Source organism: Parasteatoda tepidariorum, chromosome 7, assembly GCF_043381705.1.
Source record: "Parasteatoda tepidariorum isolate YZ-2023 chromosome 7, CAS_Ptep_4.0, whole genome shotgun sequence".
Taxonomy (NCBI): domain Eukaryota; kingdom Metazoa; phylum Arthropoda; class Arachnida; order Araneae; family Theridiidae; genus Parasteatoda; species Parasteatoda tepidariorum.
In genome coordinates, this window is record NC_092210.1 from 88,570,308 (window position 1) to 88,591,142 (window position 20,835).

General features: G+C 29.1%; 1 protein-coding gene across 5 annotated transcripts in view; it reads right to left on the bottom strand.

Annotated features, from left to right (window-relative positions):
* The window catches only part of LOC107449233 (unconventional myosin-XVIIIa), a 141,081-nt gene that overhangs the window by 57,271 nt on the left and 62,975 nt on the right, over positions 1-20,835 (bottom strand). For all 5 annotated transcript variants that reach the window (XM_071182899.1, XM_071182895.1, XM_071182897.1 and 2 more), the window contains exon 22: positions 18,350-18,469. In XM_071182899.1, coding sequence (XP_071039000.1) covers positions 18,350-18,469 — 120 coding nt within the window. The remainder of the gene's footprint in view (positions 1-18,349; positions 18,470-20,835) is intronic.

A 20,835-nucleotide genomic window follows, 5' to 3' on the forward strand; every position in this document is an offset into this window, starting at 1 on the left:
CTGTTACAATTGACCCCACTCTCCCCTACGTAGTTGCAAAAAAATCATTATTTCCTTTCCAACAGTTAATATATATACATAACCGTTGTTGAACAGCCGACCTAATTCTGGGTTTACGACTACCAATGTTCAACTCCGTATCCTTATAATTTTGATCCCAATCCAGAAGACAAGAGAGCTCCTGGATCAGTACCCTCAGAGGTATTGATTTGTTATGGGAACTTGGAGGACTTTGTGACCCCGACAGATTTAACGTGCATCAGTCACCATTTACTACACGGGGAGTCTTCAGCCGGCGGAGATCGAACCCGCGACCTCTTGGACATGGGCCCAGTGCCCTACCACCCAGGTTAATCCGGCCCTTTCCCAATAGTTTCAATAAAACTAAGTTACTATAAAAAAATTTAAATAAAAAAAGAAATAAAAACTTAAAACGTAAAATGAGTGCATCAATAAAATTTTAATATCAGAATGTTCTTTGATGTTTTGAGAGCAGATAGAAATGTGTAAAATATTTCTCGTCTAATTTAAAAATATGAGAGAGAACCATGATAGGGAAAATTTTTTGAAATCGTGGTAATGGCAGTTTTTTCTTTTTTTTCTTTTAAATATAGAGACATCCAAAATAAAAAATAAAAAAAAAACTTCCAAAATTCAAACCTTTAACTTAGCGCTGTTTACGCAGTCTTTTAATCATAAAATTTTCCTATAAATTTAAAATTAAGTTTCTGTAGTATGTAATTAAATTTTTTCAACTTCGTCAACATTCGCCTATACTAGTAATCAAATTGTATTCACCTATTCACTGTTACACTTTTTGTATTTTTCATAAAAGGTTTTGAAGATGAGCTAATTGACGTCTCAATTTCTGACGAAATTGGGCTCGTTTATACTCGGAAGTTCCATGACGAGTGATTGAAAAATGAGCTTTAATGGCAAGGAGGATATTAAATAGGAATTAAGAAATGCATCATGGCCAACTAAAAAAAGGTTAAAATGAGTTAATTTTGAATAAGAAAATAACTAAGATTATTTACAAATGCACTTAGAAAATATTCATGACCTCTAAGAAATCTAACTGTATGTACAAACACATTTATTTACATGGTCAAAACGTGCTGCCTTTTATGAAAGCGTATCATATTTCGTTTTTATCATGTATCTTTTTGTAATTTATTATTATTATTTTTTCCTGCTATCTGTACTACCAGTATACGCCTAAGTAAATTTTATAAACTGCCGTCATAAATTTTTATGACGCGTTATTAAAGTGGTTTTTAAGACAGTTCCCGTGTAAAAAAAAAAATAATAAATTATTATTTAAAAATAAATAGAAGAAAGCTGGAAACTATGAATGTCCCATCTCCCAAGGTGTGCTTTATAGCCGCCATCTTGAATTTATTGAGGGCGGAGGGGATTGAAGAACCTAAACTTATCTATTTAGTCTAGATTAATGAGACTTAGTTCGCGATGTTTATTAATTTCATTATTATATTCGCACTGAATCAAATACAAGCCGATAGAACTAATAGTTTTGAAATTTTTATACATATAATGTATATCAAGTAAAATGTTTTGACTTGAACCTGTTTGCGCATGGGTGTTAGAAGATAAGTAAAAAGGTAATTTGATGAAAATCCAGGAGTGACAAGATCTAGAGGAAAACCTAAAACTCGATGAAAAAAGCTGGGCTCTACAAATACTGTAGTGCCGGGATAATGATGAATAAAAAGAAGAGACATGTCGTTATAAGTCAGTGATTACCAACCGGTGGCCCGTGGGCCGCATTCGGCCCACGAAGCCTATTTTTGTGGCCCGCGAGCTAAAATATATTAGTTTAGTTTTTTTTGCGGACAATTTTCGTAAAAAATTTATATGGGTTAAAATACTTTTCTTTCGTTTGAAAAAACATAATTATCTTCGTTTCTGTGAAATTTAACACACCAACGGTGCAAAAAATTTATTTCTCAGGTTTTGCATCCACGAAAATATTTATTCAAACACAAAAATAATCGTGTATGCACTTTCCTAATTTTTTTTCTTCTTCTTTTTTTTTTCTGTGAATATAATTTAGTATGTGCGTTTCAGAAATTTTTTCGAAGAAATTCTCCCATTCAACTTTTTGAAACTACTCATTTTGGACGAAATTATTAACATTTGTAAATTTTAAAAAGCATAAAAGAGGGAATGAATATCCTGTTTTATTTAAATTACTTGAATTGAATATCACATGAGCGGAAAAGAAAAAAAAAATAAATTTCAGATGCTCGACAATTTTTTTTTGTGCCATAATTCCTAATGAGTCGAACAAAAATGTTCCTTCAAACATAAAAGAGTCCCATATAAAATTTTGATAAAGTTGTGGCCCGTCATTTGACTGGTGTTTTTAATTGCGGCCCCCTGCCACATGTAAGTTGGAAACCCCTGTTATAAGTAATAGTTTAAAAGATAAAAGTTATGGATCATAAGCAGAATTTTCTTTTACACGCCTGACGTTGCGATCTAAACTAACAAAACATGATTTACTTCTTATTGCTTTAAGACCAGAGAGACAAAAAACCGATTTGATAGGACTAATCGATGAGAAACTATAAAAATTTTAGTACAAATAATGTATAAAAAGTACAATTTTTGATTTATACATATTCACATGCCTAATATTCCTATCTAGAAAAAAAGTATTATTTTCTATAACTATGTTTATGAAATTTTTTTTTTTTTTACGGAGAATGGAATGAGACCGGAAACATTTCAATAGAACTAAGAAAAGTTGTAAGGGTGTATAAAGATTATAAATTTTGACTGAAGCATAAAACCCTCATAACATTTGAAGTATTGGTTTTATCGCATTATTCGAGACAGCGTTAAAAAGATAGTTCGCTTGTTCCAGTCAGAAAAATAATTATATGAACAAAACTGACGTTTTTATACCTAAAAACTTTTATAACTTTAAAGCTAATAGCTCGATCTACTAGTGTTTTGGTTATATTCGACTTAACATAATAAAATACACTCGGACTTCTATATAACGAACTTCCATTTTGCGAATTTTTTTAAGAAACCAAGAACATTTTGATAATTTCTTCGTAAAATAACTTCCAAATAGCTAAGTGAATTTTCTATTTAACGAACTTTTCTTCGAGATCCACTTTCCCTATTTCTCAAAATATTTCAAAACATTTTAAACTTGTTAACACCTTTTATGGGGGAAATAACCTTGAATTGAATTTCAAAGCCACTCAACCTTTAGAGAGAGAGCAGTAAAATCACTATCTCTTTTTCGTTCGCATTTCAAACGAAAAACTCTGACATAAACAACAAAATTAAAGGATTTTATCAATAGCAATTAAACTTAAGAACGCATGCGGTAATGTATTTTTAAAATTACTTTTAAAATACATGCAGCAATGATTTTATGCATAAATTTAGCTTTTTTTAATTGAAAATGTATATAGCATGACTGTGCAAGACAGAATAATGTTTTGCTTCATTCTTGCTTTCCATGCAGTTTATGATTAAGATTTATAAAATAAATAGTCGATACTACTTTACAATATAAAGATGTATCCATTTCTATTTTAATTATGTCTAGTGTTTATGCATTTGAAACCTGCTTTGTGTCGTTTACGTATTTCAAATGATAATTTTCTATTTAACGAATTTTCCATATAAGGAACTTATTATCGGAATTTGGCAACTTCGTCAAATAAAGGTCCGACTGTAATACATAATAAACAACACCTCACTACACTACTCACTGGTCATCAGACACGTAAAAGGGTGTTAAATCAAAATTTGTATTTTTTATATAATAAAAAAAAATTAACTAGAAAGCTTATAACTTCTTGAACTATACCTCACTAGTTTAGATAAGTTACTTCCCCCCTTTTTTGATCCTGTCTCCATTTCAGTAAATTCAAGATAAGATGGCGGATAAAACAAAATTAGGAGGATAAAATAAATTTCAGTCATCTATGTTGGGTTCAAATCGCAACTGTCTGAAATTTCACTGTTTACTTTCTAGGTTTATACGATTTCATTTTCCTTTAAACTTAAAAATTTTAAAATACCAATGCAGATGAAACAGAATTTTCTACGAAACGTTTAGCGTTTTCAAGTTCAAAATAAACACTTTCGTTCCTTAGCATATGCTATAAATTCCCGTCATGTACACTTGGGAAGAAATTATGTATGAATCAGAGAGTTGTTTTACCGTATGAACTCAGAATGGAATTTGTCTCAGGGCACAATTAACTAAAGGGTTGTCAAAGCGGATGTTTTGAAATAAAGAATCATTAACCGAACTTGTATTGTGATATAATTGGCAGTTACAGGTTAAACAAGACTCTGGTGCCACGGTTAAAAAGCGTCACTCATTTCGCTTTTTACTTGCTGAATAGTACCACAACATGTTGCCACTATGTTTATTTATGAATTTAAATATATATTTCGTCGATTTCTTTTATCTCTTTCTATATTTATTCTATAACGAAGAAAGGAAATCAAATAAGCAAAAAATAAAATAATGATTTTATAAATCTAGAGTATCTGAAAATAAATTCTTTAAGAGATTATACCTCTCTGCAAATAAGAATAAAATGAAATTTTTTTTTTCTTGAAAATTAAATAATGTTTTTAGTTTTTATACACTTAAACTATCATCGAGAAAATGGTTTTGAAGTAGCACTAACACTATACTATTCTAAGCTTATAACTTCATCAATTTACATTCATCGACTTAAAACTATTAAAATAATATACATTTATTTTCGAATAATGCTTTAATTTTTTTTTAATAAATATACTTTAAAGAGTAAAACAGTCTTTAAAGTAGAAATTTGAACCCCTAAAAGATAAAAATAACTGAATTCCAGGTTCAATAGGATGCATAGAATTTTAATTTTGGAATTTTAATTGAAAATAAATATACAATAAGAATAAGGTAGCAAAACGAAGATTTATTACTGTAGAATAACATTTAAAAGTTCGTGAAGAGGAAAAAAAATTTTTTAAAGACATTTTTTGCAGAATTAACATTGTGAAAACATTTCAGCTTACCTCAATTAATTTCTAAAATCTGAACAAAATGTAAAACTGGCAGATTTTTCATGGTTCTTTGGGCCATGAAGATTTAAAACGTCATCCATCCAAAGTAATTTATTTGAAAAAAAAATTATATGAGTTAAAAATATAATTAATTATTTTTTAAAAAAAATATTGCCTCGATTAAAAAAAAAATTCACGAACACATTTTATTAAAATTCATTAGAAAAGAAATTAGTGAATGATCATCGAAACTCATTTTCCTTTTAAAATATTAATTAGCGTTTATTTTTCAATTTAAATTCTTAAAATTATTTACTGAGATCTGTAAATTCGAGTGTTGTATGACGCCATAACTTCATACTTTTAGAAAACGCGGAGATTTAGTGAAAACTATAAATTTTTATTTTGAACTACAATTGTGCAAAATTAAAAACATTGGAAAAATCGATTTATAAAAAAACGTAGTCTGTAAAACCAAAATTCTGTGGCAGGCCTGAATGCAAAAACGAAACTTTTTATTTTTATAAAGCATTATATTATAGATTATGCACCTTTATAAATAAAATATAAAATAAAATACGTACATAATCTTTAATTTTAAAAAATGAAAGCAACGTGTAATACTCTCACTCGCCAATACACTTTTCTTTCAAAGAAAGGAAGAAAAGAAAACGTTAAGTGAAGGCTTATCAAAATACAATAAAGCATTTGTGTTGAGGCAGGGCACGCTGAAAATTTCCGGTTCTTTCAATTCAATAAAATATATTCAGAAACAACAAATGTAATCTTAGAAAGAAATTAATACTAAAAATGTTTAGCTATAACGCACTTAGCGAAACAAAAATAATAAAATATTTTTTAATTCAGATTAAATCCGATAAATTTATGAAATAAAGGGGAAAAAAAAGATAGGGCATATAAGAAATTAAAGGAATTCTTACAAAAATTTGATTCCGATAAACACACAATGAAAAACGATTCTAAAAACTACTGATGCGTATCTTATTTTATTTTTTCAGAAAATAATATTAGTCAAGAGTAAGAAAAAGAACAAGATATTTGAGTTAACGATTATAATCAATACAGTATATACAAAATCGAAGTTATTTTCAGTTTAATAATTTTTAATACGATTCTGTAATTATGAAAAAACAAACAAACCGGAAACACTTTTTTTTTTAATCTAATAGAAAACATTTTGAAGAAAATCAGTATCCTAATTAAAACCAATTTTACCCAAAATGTAAACTAGGAAAAAAATGAAAATACTAAAAATTATTTCGTTTCTTTAGATTATTTTTTTTCTTAAATAAATTTGTTTCTTTAAAAAAAAATTATGATTAAAATGAAAACAAATAAAATTGCTGTTTAAAGTTGTATGAAATTTTCTAGTTATTAAAACTTTATTTTTCCAAATATTAAAAAAAAATTATTTATCATTTCCACAAAAATTGCTTTCAAAATAAAATTTTATTGAAAAACAAACAAAACGTTTAAGTTAAAATACAATAGATACATTTCCTATTTTATTACATATTAAAATTTATGCCTTTCGAATGATATTTTTTCTTTAGCTAACTCTGTTTATTTATCAATCTAATATTATAATTTTGTATAAACGCATTTCTAAGATTTTAAAATGAACAGAGAAAAGAACTTGCAAATTATAACAACGAAACAAATTGATACTATATCAATTATATGAAAATTAAAACAACAATAGCACTATACAAAGATTTATACGAACCAATTTAAATCAGAGATTTATAATCAATTTGAAATAAAATTCGAATCAATTTAAAACAATGAAATCTCTTTAGTAAAATATAAATAACTAGGAAGTTCAATCTCCAGCTCGCAAACGCTCGCCAACCTCCGGGTCTGTTTCCGCAATTGGAGCTTGCTTTGCTCGCTCATAAGAAAGGTTAATTTCATTTAGCTTTGCGTCCCTTTTTTAAGACTAAAGTTCAGAATAAATAGAAAGTTCAGAATAAATAGTTTCTAAAACTTTTCACGGTACACAATTTTAAATGTATATTTGATTTCTCTGTACAAAATTTTGATATTAATTTGAAACTGCAAAAAATTACAGTACAAAATTCTAAATTTCAGTATTCAGAAGGACAACAGCTTTAAGTCCTTTATTTTATTACGAAGTTGTAAAATGTATAAGAACCCAATAAAAGAGTAAGAAGTTGTAAAATGTATAAGAACCCAATAAAAGAGTAAGAAAAATGAAATTTTACATTGAATTCAATGTTAACAATTCAACTTTCTCTGAGGCGATCTCAATATTTTATTTTTTCTACAAGTACACATTTCTTAAATTTAAGTAATTAAACATACAACAGTTTTAAGTCCTCGAGTTTGGCAATAAGCAGCAAAATGCAGGGTTAGCAAAAGAATTTTTCCCTTTCTAAAATCTGATTTTTTATTATCATTATTATTATTTTTTCTTCTTCTACATTTACTAACCAAAACATCTGATAAGATGCATTAAAATGAATTAATATTATTTAAAAACAATATAACCAAAATAAAAATAGTTATCTTAGGTTCTTAGGCATCTTAGGCTTAATAGTTAATCTTAGGTTTTAATGGCAATAACCAGTTTCGACGCTTGTTACAGTTTGTTTTTATCACAGTTGCAGAAATATAACACTGGAAATTTACAATGCAGATTTTAAATCCCTCAAAAAAATTGACGATGACGTCAAAACATGACGATGAATGTTGAATTGAATTCATTACTATAAGTTAAGACCAACATTTGAAAGACAGCTTTTTGAATTAATAAAAGTTAAAAATTTCAAATAAAGATGTCAGACGATAAAACATTACATTTAAATTATCGTGTCCCATTTAACGTCTAAAAGTTAACCAATAAGGGGTGTTAAAATGTAAACAATTGTAAATGTGTGCACGTGTTTCATCTTAACGCATCGCAAATTGGAAACGTAGAAGGAACGAAGAAAAAAAATGCCCCACCTAAGCATTTTGAAAAGATCTGAAGAAGAGATTAATGAGGGAACAACAAAGGAAACGCAACCGAAGCAACTGGATCCGCATTCGACGTCATAAATCGTCAAATATTCGCTAAGCCATCAAAGATCCCAGGGAAAAAGGCGATAGTGAAAATTTAGCAAAGTTTGCTGGCCGATGCCTGGCGACAGTCCACCACACATGGTTAGAAGAATCCCTGCATTGCAAGAAGCTCAGCAAAAATTTGATTTTTTGAGGCACATCGCGGCGCCTGGATCACAGCCATCCCTCAACTCGGACCGGAGTTGGCTGCCAGACTATTAAGGAATGAGAAAGAATGGAAAAAAAAGTAATTTTATAGGATGCACTGGGTACGAATTCACCTGCCCTTGCCAATTTGTTTGAATAAACATCAAATGAGAGAGCTATGCCCTCTTAAGAAAATAATAATAACCAACTCCAGCAACACATCTTTGTTGAAACGAGGGTAGAATGTGATTTGCAAAAATAAACAGACTGAAAAGTTTACATTGCCGTGAAAAAGTGGAGACTAAAGTTTATAGTTTGGTTCAGGTGCTTCCAGTTTATGCGTCACAACCTCAAACCTAGGTCGTTATGAACTTCTTGAAAGATTAAACCATTAGTTTTCTTTCTTTTCTTCTTCTTTACTTCTAATTTTCGAGTTAAATGAAATCGGTAAATTAGACAAATGTAAATCTACATCAGTAATTATAGTGTGTATTACACGAAGTCCCTTTTGCTCCAACTTCCGTGATTGCACCGCAATAATTTTGTTTCTCAACACAACACATTTTCCCACCTCTCTTAAAAATTGCGTACGCTCATGCCAAACACTTCTCTTATCATTCCATTCAATTTTATTTGGAGCATATATCATTTCTCCCTTATTAAAATAACATTTGAAATTAAAGCTTTGTTGTCATTAAAAAAATTGCCAGTTACCATTGTTACATCATCTGCAATTTTCAATTGCAATAAAAACTCGTTAAAAGTATTTTGCCAAAAGAGAATGTTTAGTAATAATGCGAAAAGTTTTTTCATATTAATGAAATTGATTATAGTATAGAATAGGGTGCGCCTAGGATTGGGCACTGTAACTTGGGAGTTTTTAATGCAGATTAAATATTCAATTTTATTATTATTTCTATCACGATTTCAAAGTTTTAAGAAATTTTCCCTCTTTACTGCAAGAACATAAAAAAAATTACCAGAACAAGAAGGGCATCCAATTGTAAAAATTTACCATGAAATTTCGTATTCATTATTTAAGTTCATGCATTGTCAGGACACAGTTTTACACACAAACCTTATATTTAAAATAAACATTATAACTTACTCACAGCTAAATAATTATAAAACGACAAATAGGTTTACCCTTAAATTTGGAATATGAATAAAAATTAAAAGCAAATAAGAGTAATTATTTATAAATTAGGTATAAAAAAAAAAGAACGCACAATCACGAAACGCATTTTCACGGTAGTTAACACATGCGTAACAACGCGTGTCGAAAATTAACGAATCACAACTAATCAAGAGACGCTGAATTGGGATCATTTTCTTAACAATAGCCATTTTTAATTAATATTAATTGGATTAATCGGATAATCATAAGGCAGACATATTTGACACTTTACACTTGTCCGGAATTTTTTACAGTGATTACTTTTTAAGGTACTAAAGGTAAGGTTTTTAAGGTACTATTGCCCGGTATACATTTGATCGCTCTTTCTTACCTTATATCTTATTTAAGTGCTTTTTTTTTTTAAGAGAAAGAGACATTGTCCGGTATTCCTTACACTGATGTTTTTTAAGGTTAAATGCCACTGCCTGGTATTCCTTACACTGATATTTTAAGGTTTAGTGCCACTTCCCGGTATACATTACACTGTTTTTTTATACTGCGACTGCCCGATATTCAAGTTTTTTCAAAAGTTAAAAGCAAAACTTGTGTGCCATAAAAGATTTTATTTATTAAATACAGAAAATGTTGCTTATTTTTTCATCAATGCAGTAACATTTAAAAAAAAAATAATACAATTTTTTTTTCGTGATTACACATTTCTTANTTTTTTAAAGAGGAAGGAACACTGTCCAGTATTCCTTACACTGATGTTTTTTAAGGTTAAATGCCACTGCCTGGTATTCCTTACACTGATGTTTTTTTAAGGTCAAATGCCACTGCCTGGTATTCCTTACACTGATGTTTTTTTAAGGTCAAATGCCACTGCCTGGTATTCCTTACACTGATGTTTTTTTAAGGTCAAATGCCACTGCCTGGTATTCCTTACACTGATGTTTTTTTAAGGTCAAATGCCACTGCCTGGTATTCCTTACACTGATGTTTTTTTAAGGTCAAATGCCACTGCCTGGTATTCCTTACACTGATGTTTTTTTAAGGTCAAATGCCACTGCCTGGTATTCCTTACACTGATGTTTTTTAAGGTCAAATGCCACTAACTGGTATTCCTTACACTGATGTTTTTTAAGGTTAAATGCCACTGCCTGGTATTCCTTACACTGATGTATTTTTAAGGTTAAATACCACTGCCTGGTATTTCTTACACTGATGTTTAAGATTTAGTGCCACTGCCCAGTATACCATACACTGTTTTTTTATACTGCCCCTATATTCAAGTTCTTTCAAAAATTAAAAGCAAAACTTGTGTGCCACAAAAAATATGATATTTATTAAATACAGAAAATGTTGTTTATTTTTTCGTCAACTCAGTAACATTTAAAAAAAAAATAACACAATGATTCTTTTTTCGTGATTTAAATTTCTCAGGCGACAAGATTGATTCAGATAGCTCAACTAAAATATTCCTGATTTATTAAACTAATAAATCGCGAAAGCTAATAATCTTATCAATTTTTCATTAATATAAATTGCAGCTTTCGGATCTTCCTGAAAATGGCGTCACAGCCCAACAGCAATAAAACTGCCCTTGAACAAATTATCGTGAAAATAGTATTCTCGTGACTGTTGTAAAAATAGCCAGTGCCTAAAAGAGAATGTTTTACGAGAAAGCATTACTTTTATAACTGTTATGCTGATGACAACCAACGAGACTGAATCTTCAAGTGGAAAAACTCCACCATTTTCCCTGTTACATTTTGAATGATAGTTAGCCATGCAATTTTCACTGATAGTTAGTCATCAGGGGTCTGTCCAGACATTTTGTGAAAGGTCCGTTTTTCGTGAAATTGTGGATAAATTACTCACATTCTTTCAACCAGGGTCCGCTTTTATGAATTGGTGCAAATAGGGTCCGGTTATTGCAAAACACTTTTTCAAGGAGATTTTTAATTGTAAATAGATACAAAATTATGCTCGGCACTGTAAGATTATACTAAAAAAATTAAATTTTCAAAAATAAACAGCAATTGCTGCTTCCAAATTAGAGATGCAACATACAAATATTTGGTATTTAGCCTATACTGCTGAAAGCCGAATATTAATTTCGGATGAAATATGGAAGAATCGTCTGCCGAAGACAAAACTTAATTCGTTTACATCCATCTTTCTTGTTTCCTGCCATGGGAAGGGTTTATTCGATTAACAAAACAATAATGAAGATAAACAAATTTGTGAAGAGTCCGACTAAAAGATAAATTATTTTGTGAAGGGTCCGTTTTCAAGTTAAAATATTTTTTGAAGGGTCCGTTTTTATGAAAAGATATTTTGTGAAGGGTCCGTTAACGGACCCAAATTTCTTCTAAACAGACCCCTGGTCATGCATAAGATATCATTTCATTCGCTGTGCGTGGTACAGTAAAATTTTGCTTATAAATCTTTTTTTTAATTTTTTTTAAGAAAGATTAGTTTTGACAAGTTAAAAAATTACAACTGAAATATGTTTCACGATGTTAGGAAAGCAAGAAAAGAAACAGGCTAAATCTGTAAACTCTAGTAACTTTTTATTTAAGTTAATTTTTTTTAAAAATAAATCTACAGAAATTTATATCGCCTGAATTACTTAGCGCATTTTTATTATTCAATTTAACTGATGCATATCAGTATCGAAATAATAATATTTTTTAAAAAAAAAATAGTATTACAAATCCTCCTCTTCATATCTATAATAATTATGAATTATATCGAAGAAGCGGAGAAATTGGATCTTGAGTCAAGGACACTAAGAAATACATTTGCTTAGTTGAAATGTCTGCTTATCACTATTTTTAACAAAAGTGATATCATCCAGGTATAACAGCTGCTCAATATTGATTTCGTAATGCCATACCCTTACTCACGCCGTTTTCTTTGTTTGACGATAGATTCATAATTAAGCAACATATCGTAATAGGGAATAATATGGGCAAAAATTCCACAATTACATATTTGAAAAATACATAATCCGAGAATATAAGGTAAATTCCTAATAGCCTATGAACTTTGAAAGGACAAAATATTGCAGGATTAATATTATTATTCGTTGTATTATTATAAGTATGCATGATTTCGTCCCAGAAACCCTATAATAAGAAAAAATTACACAAAACATCTCTTCTTATTAAAAAAGCTTGTAAAAGTAGTAACTTGTTAAGTGTAGCTTATTAAAAAATTTTGACGTTTTTTGTCTTTAAAGCAGTGTTTCTCAAAGTGTGGTACGCGTACCCCCAGGGGTACGGGAACAGTTTAGCGGGAGTACGCGTTCTCATGCGAAATACCTTACAAATTCTTGAAAATTTCAAAAACTTTTATTTAAAAACAAATCTAGCCATGAAAATGAACAATTACGTATTTTCGTATTAACTATTTTTTGCTAAGTTAACAGTTAATAATTAGTGGCGTCAACAGCCAGTTGTGATTTTTAATTTACGTGCAATTTTTTTTATCACAGCAAAAACAGTATCGTCCTTCTCACTGGTGCAAATAACAGAAACTCTGAAATAAACTTATTAACAAAACTTTGTACCAAAAAAGAAAAAGAAACATATTTTTTAAAAAATACATTCATTTTTTTGATTAGTGGTACACAGAGTTACGAAAAATTTAGAAAGGATACACAAAANAAAAAAAAAAAAAGAAAATAAAGGAGGAAGTTTGTGTTTGACTTTAACTAAAATAGGTAAATTTTTAAAAAATTGTTACGTTTTTTTTCTTTAAAGGAAAAAAAAAAAAGAAAAAAAAGGAGGAAGTTTGTGTTTAACTTTAACTAAAATAGATAAATTTTTAAAAAATTGTTACGCTTTTTTTTCTTTAAAGGAAAAAANAAAAAAAAAAGGAGGAAGTTTGTGCTTGACTTTAACTAAAATAAGATACATTTTTAACAAATTGTTACGTTTTTTTTTCTTTAAAGGAAAAAAAAAAGAAAAAAAAGGAGGAAGTTTGTGTTTGACTTTAACTAAAATAGATAAATTTTTAAAAAATTTTTACGTTTTTTTTCTTTAAAAAAAAAAAAAAAAAAAAAAAANAAAAAAAAAAAAAAAAAAAAAAAAAAAAAAAAAAAAAAAAAAAAAAAAAAAAAAAAGAGGAAATTTGTGTTTGACTTTAACTAAAATAGAAAATTTTTTAAAAAATTGTTACGTTTTTTTTCTTTAAAGAAAAAAAAAAAAAAAAAAAAAAGNGCAAGACTCTGTTTAAAAAAAAAAAAAAAAAAAAAAGGGAGGAAGTTTGTGTTTGACTTTAACTAAAATAAGATACATTTTAAAAAGAGCTCGTTGGAGGGGAGGACTTCACCTACATTAAACAGAAAACATTTTGGGCAGTAAATAAATAAAACATTTTATTTTAATGACGACCACTAGACCATTCTTGAACAGTGAGTTAGTCCCAATGCATGATTCAGGAATTTCTTTTCCTCGTGGACTGGGTTCAAAATAATGAGGTTACGGAGATAACATTGATAGACGCAAATAGTATCTTTTAAGATCGATGATTGAGATAAATTAAAATAAAATAAAACACCAACTGCAAAAAGGCGCTTTATAATTTTTATAGTGAGCATCAAATTAAAAAAACACATTGATGGAGCCTTGTAGCTTATAAATAACAGGGGCTAGGATGCTTATAACCCAACACTTCTAACAACAAAAAAAATAATAAATAAATAAAAACATTAAAAATATATATTACTTTAGGAATATAGCTACTAAAGATAATAGTGGAATTCATTAATATTTAGAAACAATCTTGAGAACATCAGGAATGCATTGTATCTTAAAATGCATTTTGATATTCTTCAATTTAAAAGATTGCGTATTATTCAAAAGAAAATTCTAGTACTGTGAAAAACTCTATTCAATATCAACATTTGTTATGGGAAGAAATTTAAAATGAAAAAATTCGATGAAAAATTTCAATTAATTTATAAATAAAATTTTTTAAAGTAAAATGTTTTTTAAAATAAAAAATATCGGTCAAAATTTATAAAAAAAATATTTAAAGATCTAAAAAGTGAAAAATGTTACTTAAAACCATGAATAATTCCCTAAAAATAAAAACCAAGCAAAAATTGAAAATAAAAATGAATTTTATCATCAAACCTCCATATAACTCACTTTAAGTAATAACAAGAAGCTCTGAATAAGTACACACATTTTTTATAAAGAACAATTCTAATTAGAACAATTTCTATTATAGAATAGAATAGAAGTGAGAAATATATTACAGCAAGGAATCTTAAATATTTTAATAAATAAGGAACGAGACATTTTACTTTTCTTTTGATTAAGTATGTAATGATTGAGTCAATATAAAGTGCAGCAAATTTCCTAATATAAGTGTTTCGTGCCAGATCTAAATATAAACAGTCATAAAATACTATAAATAGCTGAGAATGAACTAGTATTAGGACATCCTATTTATTTAGTTGATATCCCAGACACTGTGTGTAAATTAATAATGTCACCTAATTTCGGGATAAATATTTGTTTACTATGCAGTTAAGTTTTATTAGAAATGCCAAAATCATCAAACTAAATTTGAGATAAAAATAAGTAATGAATAAGATCCAAAATGATAAACTAGTGACCTCAAACTTATCTTAATTCTTTAAACTTTACATACGAAGAATCTTAGTACTTCACTCGATGCCGAACTCAAATTTAACATCAATATTTGGACAAAAGTTATATAATGACCAATGATAGAGCTCGGCGTGTGTGTGTGTATATATATATATCCATAAGTTCCATAACAATTGACAATAAAGAATACTTATTAAAAGGGGCGATAAAACAGTGCTAATAGTAAATAATTGAATGGTCAGTAGGACGAATTACCGATAAAGCGGCATGAAATAACGATATTGAAGGGGATCGATGTTAGTTCCTGGCTGACTTGAGCCGCTTTTACCGGTTCGATAACGTATCGAGCTCATTTTAATTTAATTTTTAATTATACATATCGAAGAGAATATGTAACAACTATGCTAAAAAAAATTTACGATTTCTTTTCCTCCCATAAACAGAAACGTTTCTAGAATTAAAACAAATTAGGGCAACTTCAAGTCAAAAATTTTCTCATAACAAAAAAAATTTAACATTACTACGCAATGATATGAAAAAACTGGCAAGAAAAAGTTTTTTTAAATTTTTTTTTCTTCCTTTTCCAAAGGACTTTCTAACTTTGATATTTTACTGTTTCAGTAGTAGAGTTCGAAATAAACATATTTAAAAAATCAGTAGTACAAGTTTTAGAAGAAAGTTACGTCATATTTATCTCAATTCTTAATATAATTGCAATTTGTTTCTTAACGAATAAACCGGCTCTTTGAAAAATTATAAATAACCAAATGTAACCAATAAAATATGTCATTCATTAATCCCCCACCATCCCGGGCAGACATTTTACTAAAGGGTTCCTAAGTTGTTAACGCAGAAACTGTGATTAAATATATCATTTAGCAACCCTAGTAAAAATCATAAAACTATTTTCGATGAAAATATTTAACATTCCTAAGGTTGATTGCATGCTCCACCTCAATATAGCTACATACTTTCGAAACTTTTCTTTCATTAAATCTACTCTTACTTAAACCTAATGTATTTTCAGTGTTGGTAAATGGCTTTGATATTTATACTACAGACTGTTATTCTAAAAGAAATGAATGAAAGTACCTGTCAACACTTACACTGAACAAAACTGGGCACCTTGCCTATTACAACATTTAAAATCTACAGACATAAAGGATTTCATCATTAGGATGACAGAAAGAAATGTATTACAAGTGAAATTGGAAACTTGCATTAACCAATTTAATTCATATTATTATTACCAATTTAATTCATATTAAGTGGGGGAGGAAATACATTAAAAAAAATTAAAATAAAGAAAAACATTCAAGGTGCTTTGCTTTCAAAAATTATTAGTTAAAAAAAAGTTGTTAAAGTTTAGGAAATTATAAAAATTAAATGATTTATAGCACTGTGATTCTTTAGTATCACAGCTTAGCTTTTATGATAACACATTTTTTTGAAAAATTTGGTTGCCGAGTGAAAGTTGGATAGTCTATTTTTATTTTAAGTTAGAAATCCTAATTATATTCTTAAAATTAAGATAGCAATTACTACTTAGTCTTGAAAACTGAATTATTTTAAAGAAAATGTAAAAAAAAAATAGAATCAACTGTTTTTTCTGAAGTTGAAGAAATAGTTAAAAGTGTCATCTCACTTAATAAACAAATACTATTTTAAAAGTTATGAAACGAAAAAGTAAAATATAATTTGATGTTATGATGCATAAAGACTATGAAGTGTTTTGCAGCTAATAAAATAGGTAAATTTTTCTTACATATTTCATGAAGTTTGTTTGTCTTATTTACTAAGAAGTAACATTTAAAAGTTGAAACAAGAATAAAAATTTCTAGAGCAAACTATTTTTCAAAATGATTTAGCACTTTTGATTTATTTATTTATTATTTTCAATATTTATGTTACATTTCGAAATAACGATTTCATAACTAAAAGGTTCCATTAAAAAACTCAAATTCCATTTAAATAATATTAATATATGGAAATACTGAAAATAAACATATATTCACACTCCTATAATTTTCTAGAACGTTAACTAGGGATAATAAATACATTCATCCTAACTGATCATGTAAAAACACTTAAATTGAAGAAAGAAAAAAAATCACAATAAATTACAAACCAAAATATTTAATAGATCAGTCTAACGTTATTATAAAAGGCTTATAATAATTTAAAGGCACAAAATTTTCCAAGAATAACGTAATTTTTGAATAGTAGTCCCTTTAATTATTAGTTTTTTTTTTTTTTTTTTTTTTTTTTTTTTTTTTACAAAATATTAAAATTTACAATTTAGTGAAATATTCGCAAGTAAAGAGATCAATGCCTTCGTAAACTTAACTCAGAACTTAATGGTAGTAGCAAAATGAGAAAAGGATTATTTATGGGATATATATCAAACTTCACTGAATACACAACAAATGTAGTCTTGGGCAGTTAATTTAAAAGGGGGGTGGATTTCGATTTATAAAACTGCGCAGGAAACACGAAGCTATCAAAAAAGTAACTAGCAGCTCAACAAAAATACTTTTATAGTAAAAAAAAAGTAAAACGAAGCTGTGAAAGACTATTAATACTATAGTTTGAATAAATTCTCCTAAAGTAACATATTTATTTACATATGAATAGAATAATATTATTGGGTTAAGGTATATTTTCTTTAAAAACCTAATTTTTTTCTTCGCGGAATGAAATCACATTGACAATATCAGGAGTTCTGAACTAGGAATGAACTGGAACTTAAAAGAAAAAATACCACATAAAAATTGGAAAAGTGGTGTAAAACTTATTTGTAGTTAATATAAGGATAATTTTTGTGATAGATATTGCAATAAATATGAAATTAAGATATTCAGAGCTGAATTATAAAATTCATAACCAGATGGTATAAATTATTTATCTTCCATTTGGTAGGTAAGAATAATTTTAAAAAATGGCACAACTAGATACGAAAACTATTTTAGAAAAATAAATTATACAACGTTTGTCTTTAAATTATAAAATCGTTTGCTTTTCGTTGATTATAAATGATTTTCCTATTTCTTATTTTTATATAAATTTAGACATAGCAAGATTCTTTGCAAGTATAAATAATTTTGCCCCATTTGCATAAATAATTTAACACAATTAGAAAATAAGTATTGCGAAATTTAAATAAAATGTTGCTTAGATTTTAAAAAAATTTTTTTTATAAAATAAAAATTTACAATAAAGGGCAGTCTTCAAAGAAAGGAATAATTTTTTTTAAAAATAAATATTAAGGTTCGCTATTATTCATGCCACATAATTTACTTGAAATGAAATATGAATTAAAGCTTACCTGAAGTTCATGGACTTCTTTTTCTAACCTCATTCTTTCAGATGTTTCAGCTTCAAGCATTTCAGAGGCATGAGTTGCAGTAGATTGTTCCTCGCTTAATTCAGACCACAATTCAGATACCTGTGATGATGATGAAGAACAAGATTTTGAGTTCATAGGTTCAGTATAAGGCAAAACTCCCATACTACACACTTTACTGAGCATTTCAGTATAAGAATACCGTTGGGGAATGATACTTTGAGAAGGGGATCTGGGTATGTATCTAGGGGGATCTTCGATACGTTTCAGAGATCCATAACGAGATACGGATACAGATCGTGAAGGCAATGAGGGTGGCAAAGAATCTCTGAGAAAGCGGCGACGTAAGGGAGCACGAGGAGCATCCAAATCCGAACTTTGGAATTTTTTGCTCCATTCACTTAAATCCACGACCGATGTTTTAGTTTCGCTACTGATATTACTTTCAACTTTTGTTAATGCAGATGAACTATTTGAAAGGCTATTCATACTGCATTTAGGTACAAGTTCTGGTTTATTGTTAATTGGCATGGCTTTACTTTCAATATTAGATGGGACAGCAGGACTAGAAATTGGAAAAGGACTATTCGTCCTATCTTTACTCGATAAGCTGTCAATTGTACCAGAGCTGCTAACACACTTAGATTCAGTGTCTTTAGTGCTAGAAGCGAGAGAAACAGTCACCAATTCTTCATTTTTTAAGTTCAATATTGAATGCTTTTTCGGAATAGCGGGAGAAGAATTTAATGATTTTTGTACATTCTCAACAGCTTTAAGAGCTTCTTTAACGGATTCTTTGGCACAATTGTAAGACGAAGCTTCGGTGGAAGGAACTAGCGGTATTATAACAGCTGAAGATGCAGGTTCATTAGCAGTATTTGTTTCAATTATAACTTTCTTTCTATTTTCTTCCCTATTCGGTGCGTTTTGAGGACTTTTGGTACGGAAAAGAACATTCACTGTTGGTACTATCCCAGGAATTGTAGTTGGTGTTATCTTGGTAACTTCAATGGCAGATACTTCCGAAGTTTGAGCAATTCCATTGGAGACTGTTTTATCGTTAAGGTGAAACTCCTTTGAAATGCTGGAACTATTAGAGTAACTAGTTTTCTGGACAGAATTGCTAACAATGCAGGTTTGAGAAGTAGTAGATGAAGAAAAAGAAGATACTGCTGAGTGAGAATGGCTTTCAACGGATTCGAATTTGTGAGTTTTATTGCCTTCAGAACTATGGGTTACTTTCATAACAGACGTTTGGTTCGAGCTGCTTGCACCTCGTTCTGAACCTAAATCCGTAACTGAATTTTTCCCAGGCATAATCTGCTTCTTCGACACTTCAGATCTTTTAATAGCATTTTCTTCGACGGTTCTTAAGGGTGCAGACGGTTCTGAAGATATACGGTCAATATTCCCATTGGTGAAGACGCTAGATGAATTCGCGACACCTGAAATGTTTTGATCGGATTTTTTAATTGGCATGTTGCCTTCAGTATCAGCTAAGTTTTTATCTCGTTGCTGAGTAGACAAAGAGTTGATTGAACACTCTGTCTTAGAAGCAACCAAGACTGGTGAAACTTTAAGACTTTGAATATTAATCACTTCTTTTTTCTGGCTACTCGGCGCTATTTTCTTCGTTGCTACTCTTTCATTACTTACAGCAACATCACAACGATTTTTATTACTGTTTAAGACATCTTCATTTTGGGTTTTGTCTCCTGCTAAAGGTTTTGCATTCTTTTGATTCTCAAACTCAGTTGGTTTTGTGCTATTAGCTTTAGTAATTTGATTTGTTTCAGCAACAGGTTTAGTTTGTTGTTTCAAAGATACGTCATTCAGGGGCGATACATTTGATTGTAATGTTTTTACTTCAACTTCAGCCTTCTTTATTTGGTTATTTAGCGAAGCTATTTCTTTTTTTCCAAGAGTCGTAGATTTCCTAGGAGTAGATAGGCTTGTTTTATCTGATTGAAAATTAGAGAAAATATTTTGAATTTTAGCTGCAATAACATCAGATGTTCTTCTGACAGTGCGGAATTCCTTAGGAGGTGAAATTGATGGTTTATTACTATCAACTTGTTTTTCCTGTTGAAACTCAATATTTTTAATTTCAATATTACATTCACTCGAAGAACTAGTAATTTCAGTTGAAGATTTTGATTGTATTGGATTGTCTTGAGGTCGAAGAACTGATTCTTTTTTAGTATAATTTTTGTTCAAACCATATACTTTTTTTGAACCAGCTATTTCAGAGTCTTTACTAGTTACAACCAGATCCTTCAGGGAATCGGATATTTCCGTTAAAGGCTTCTTATCGACTTCATTTTTGCTTCTCAACGGTTCCGGCTTAGTTTCCTTTTTAATCACCTTCTGTGTATTAGAAATTTCTGATTTTGAGTCCGACTTAAATTCTTTGCTGGCATCTTTCTGATTATTCGATATATCTGATTTCGATTCTCTTTTTATCAAGC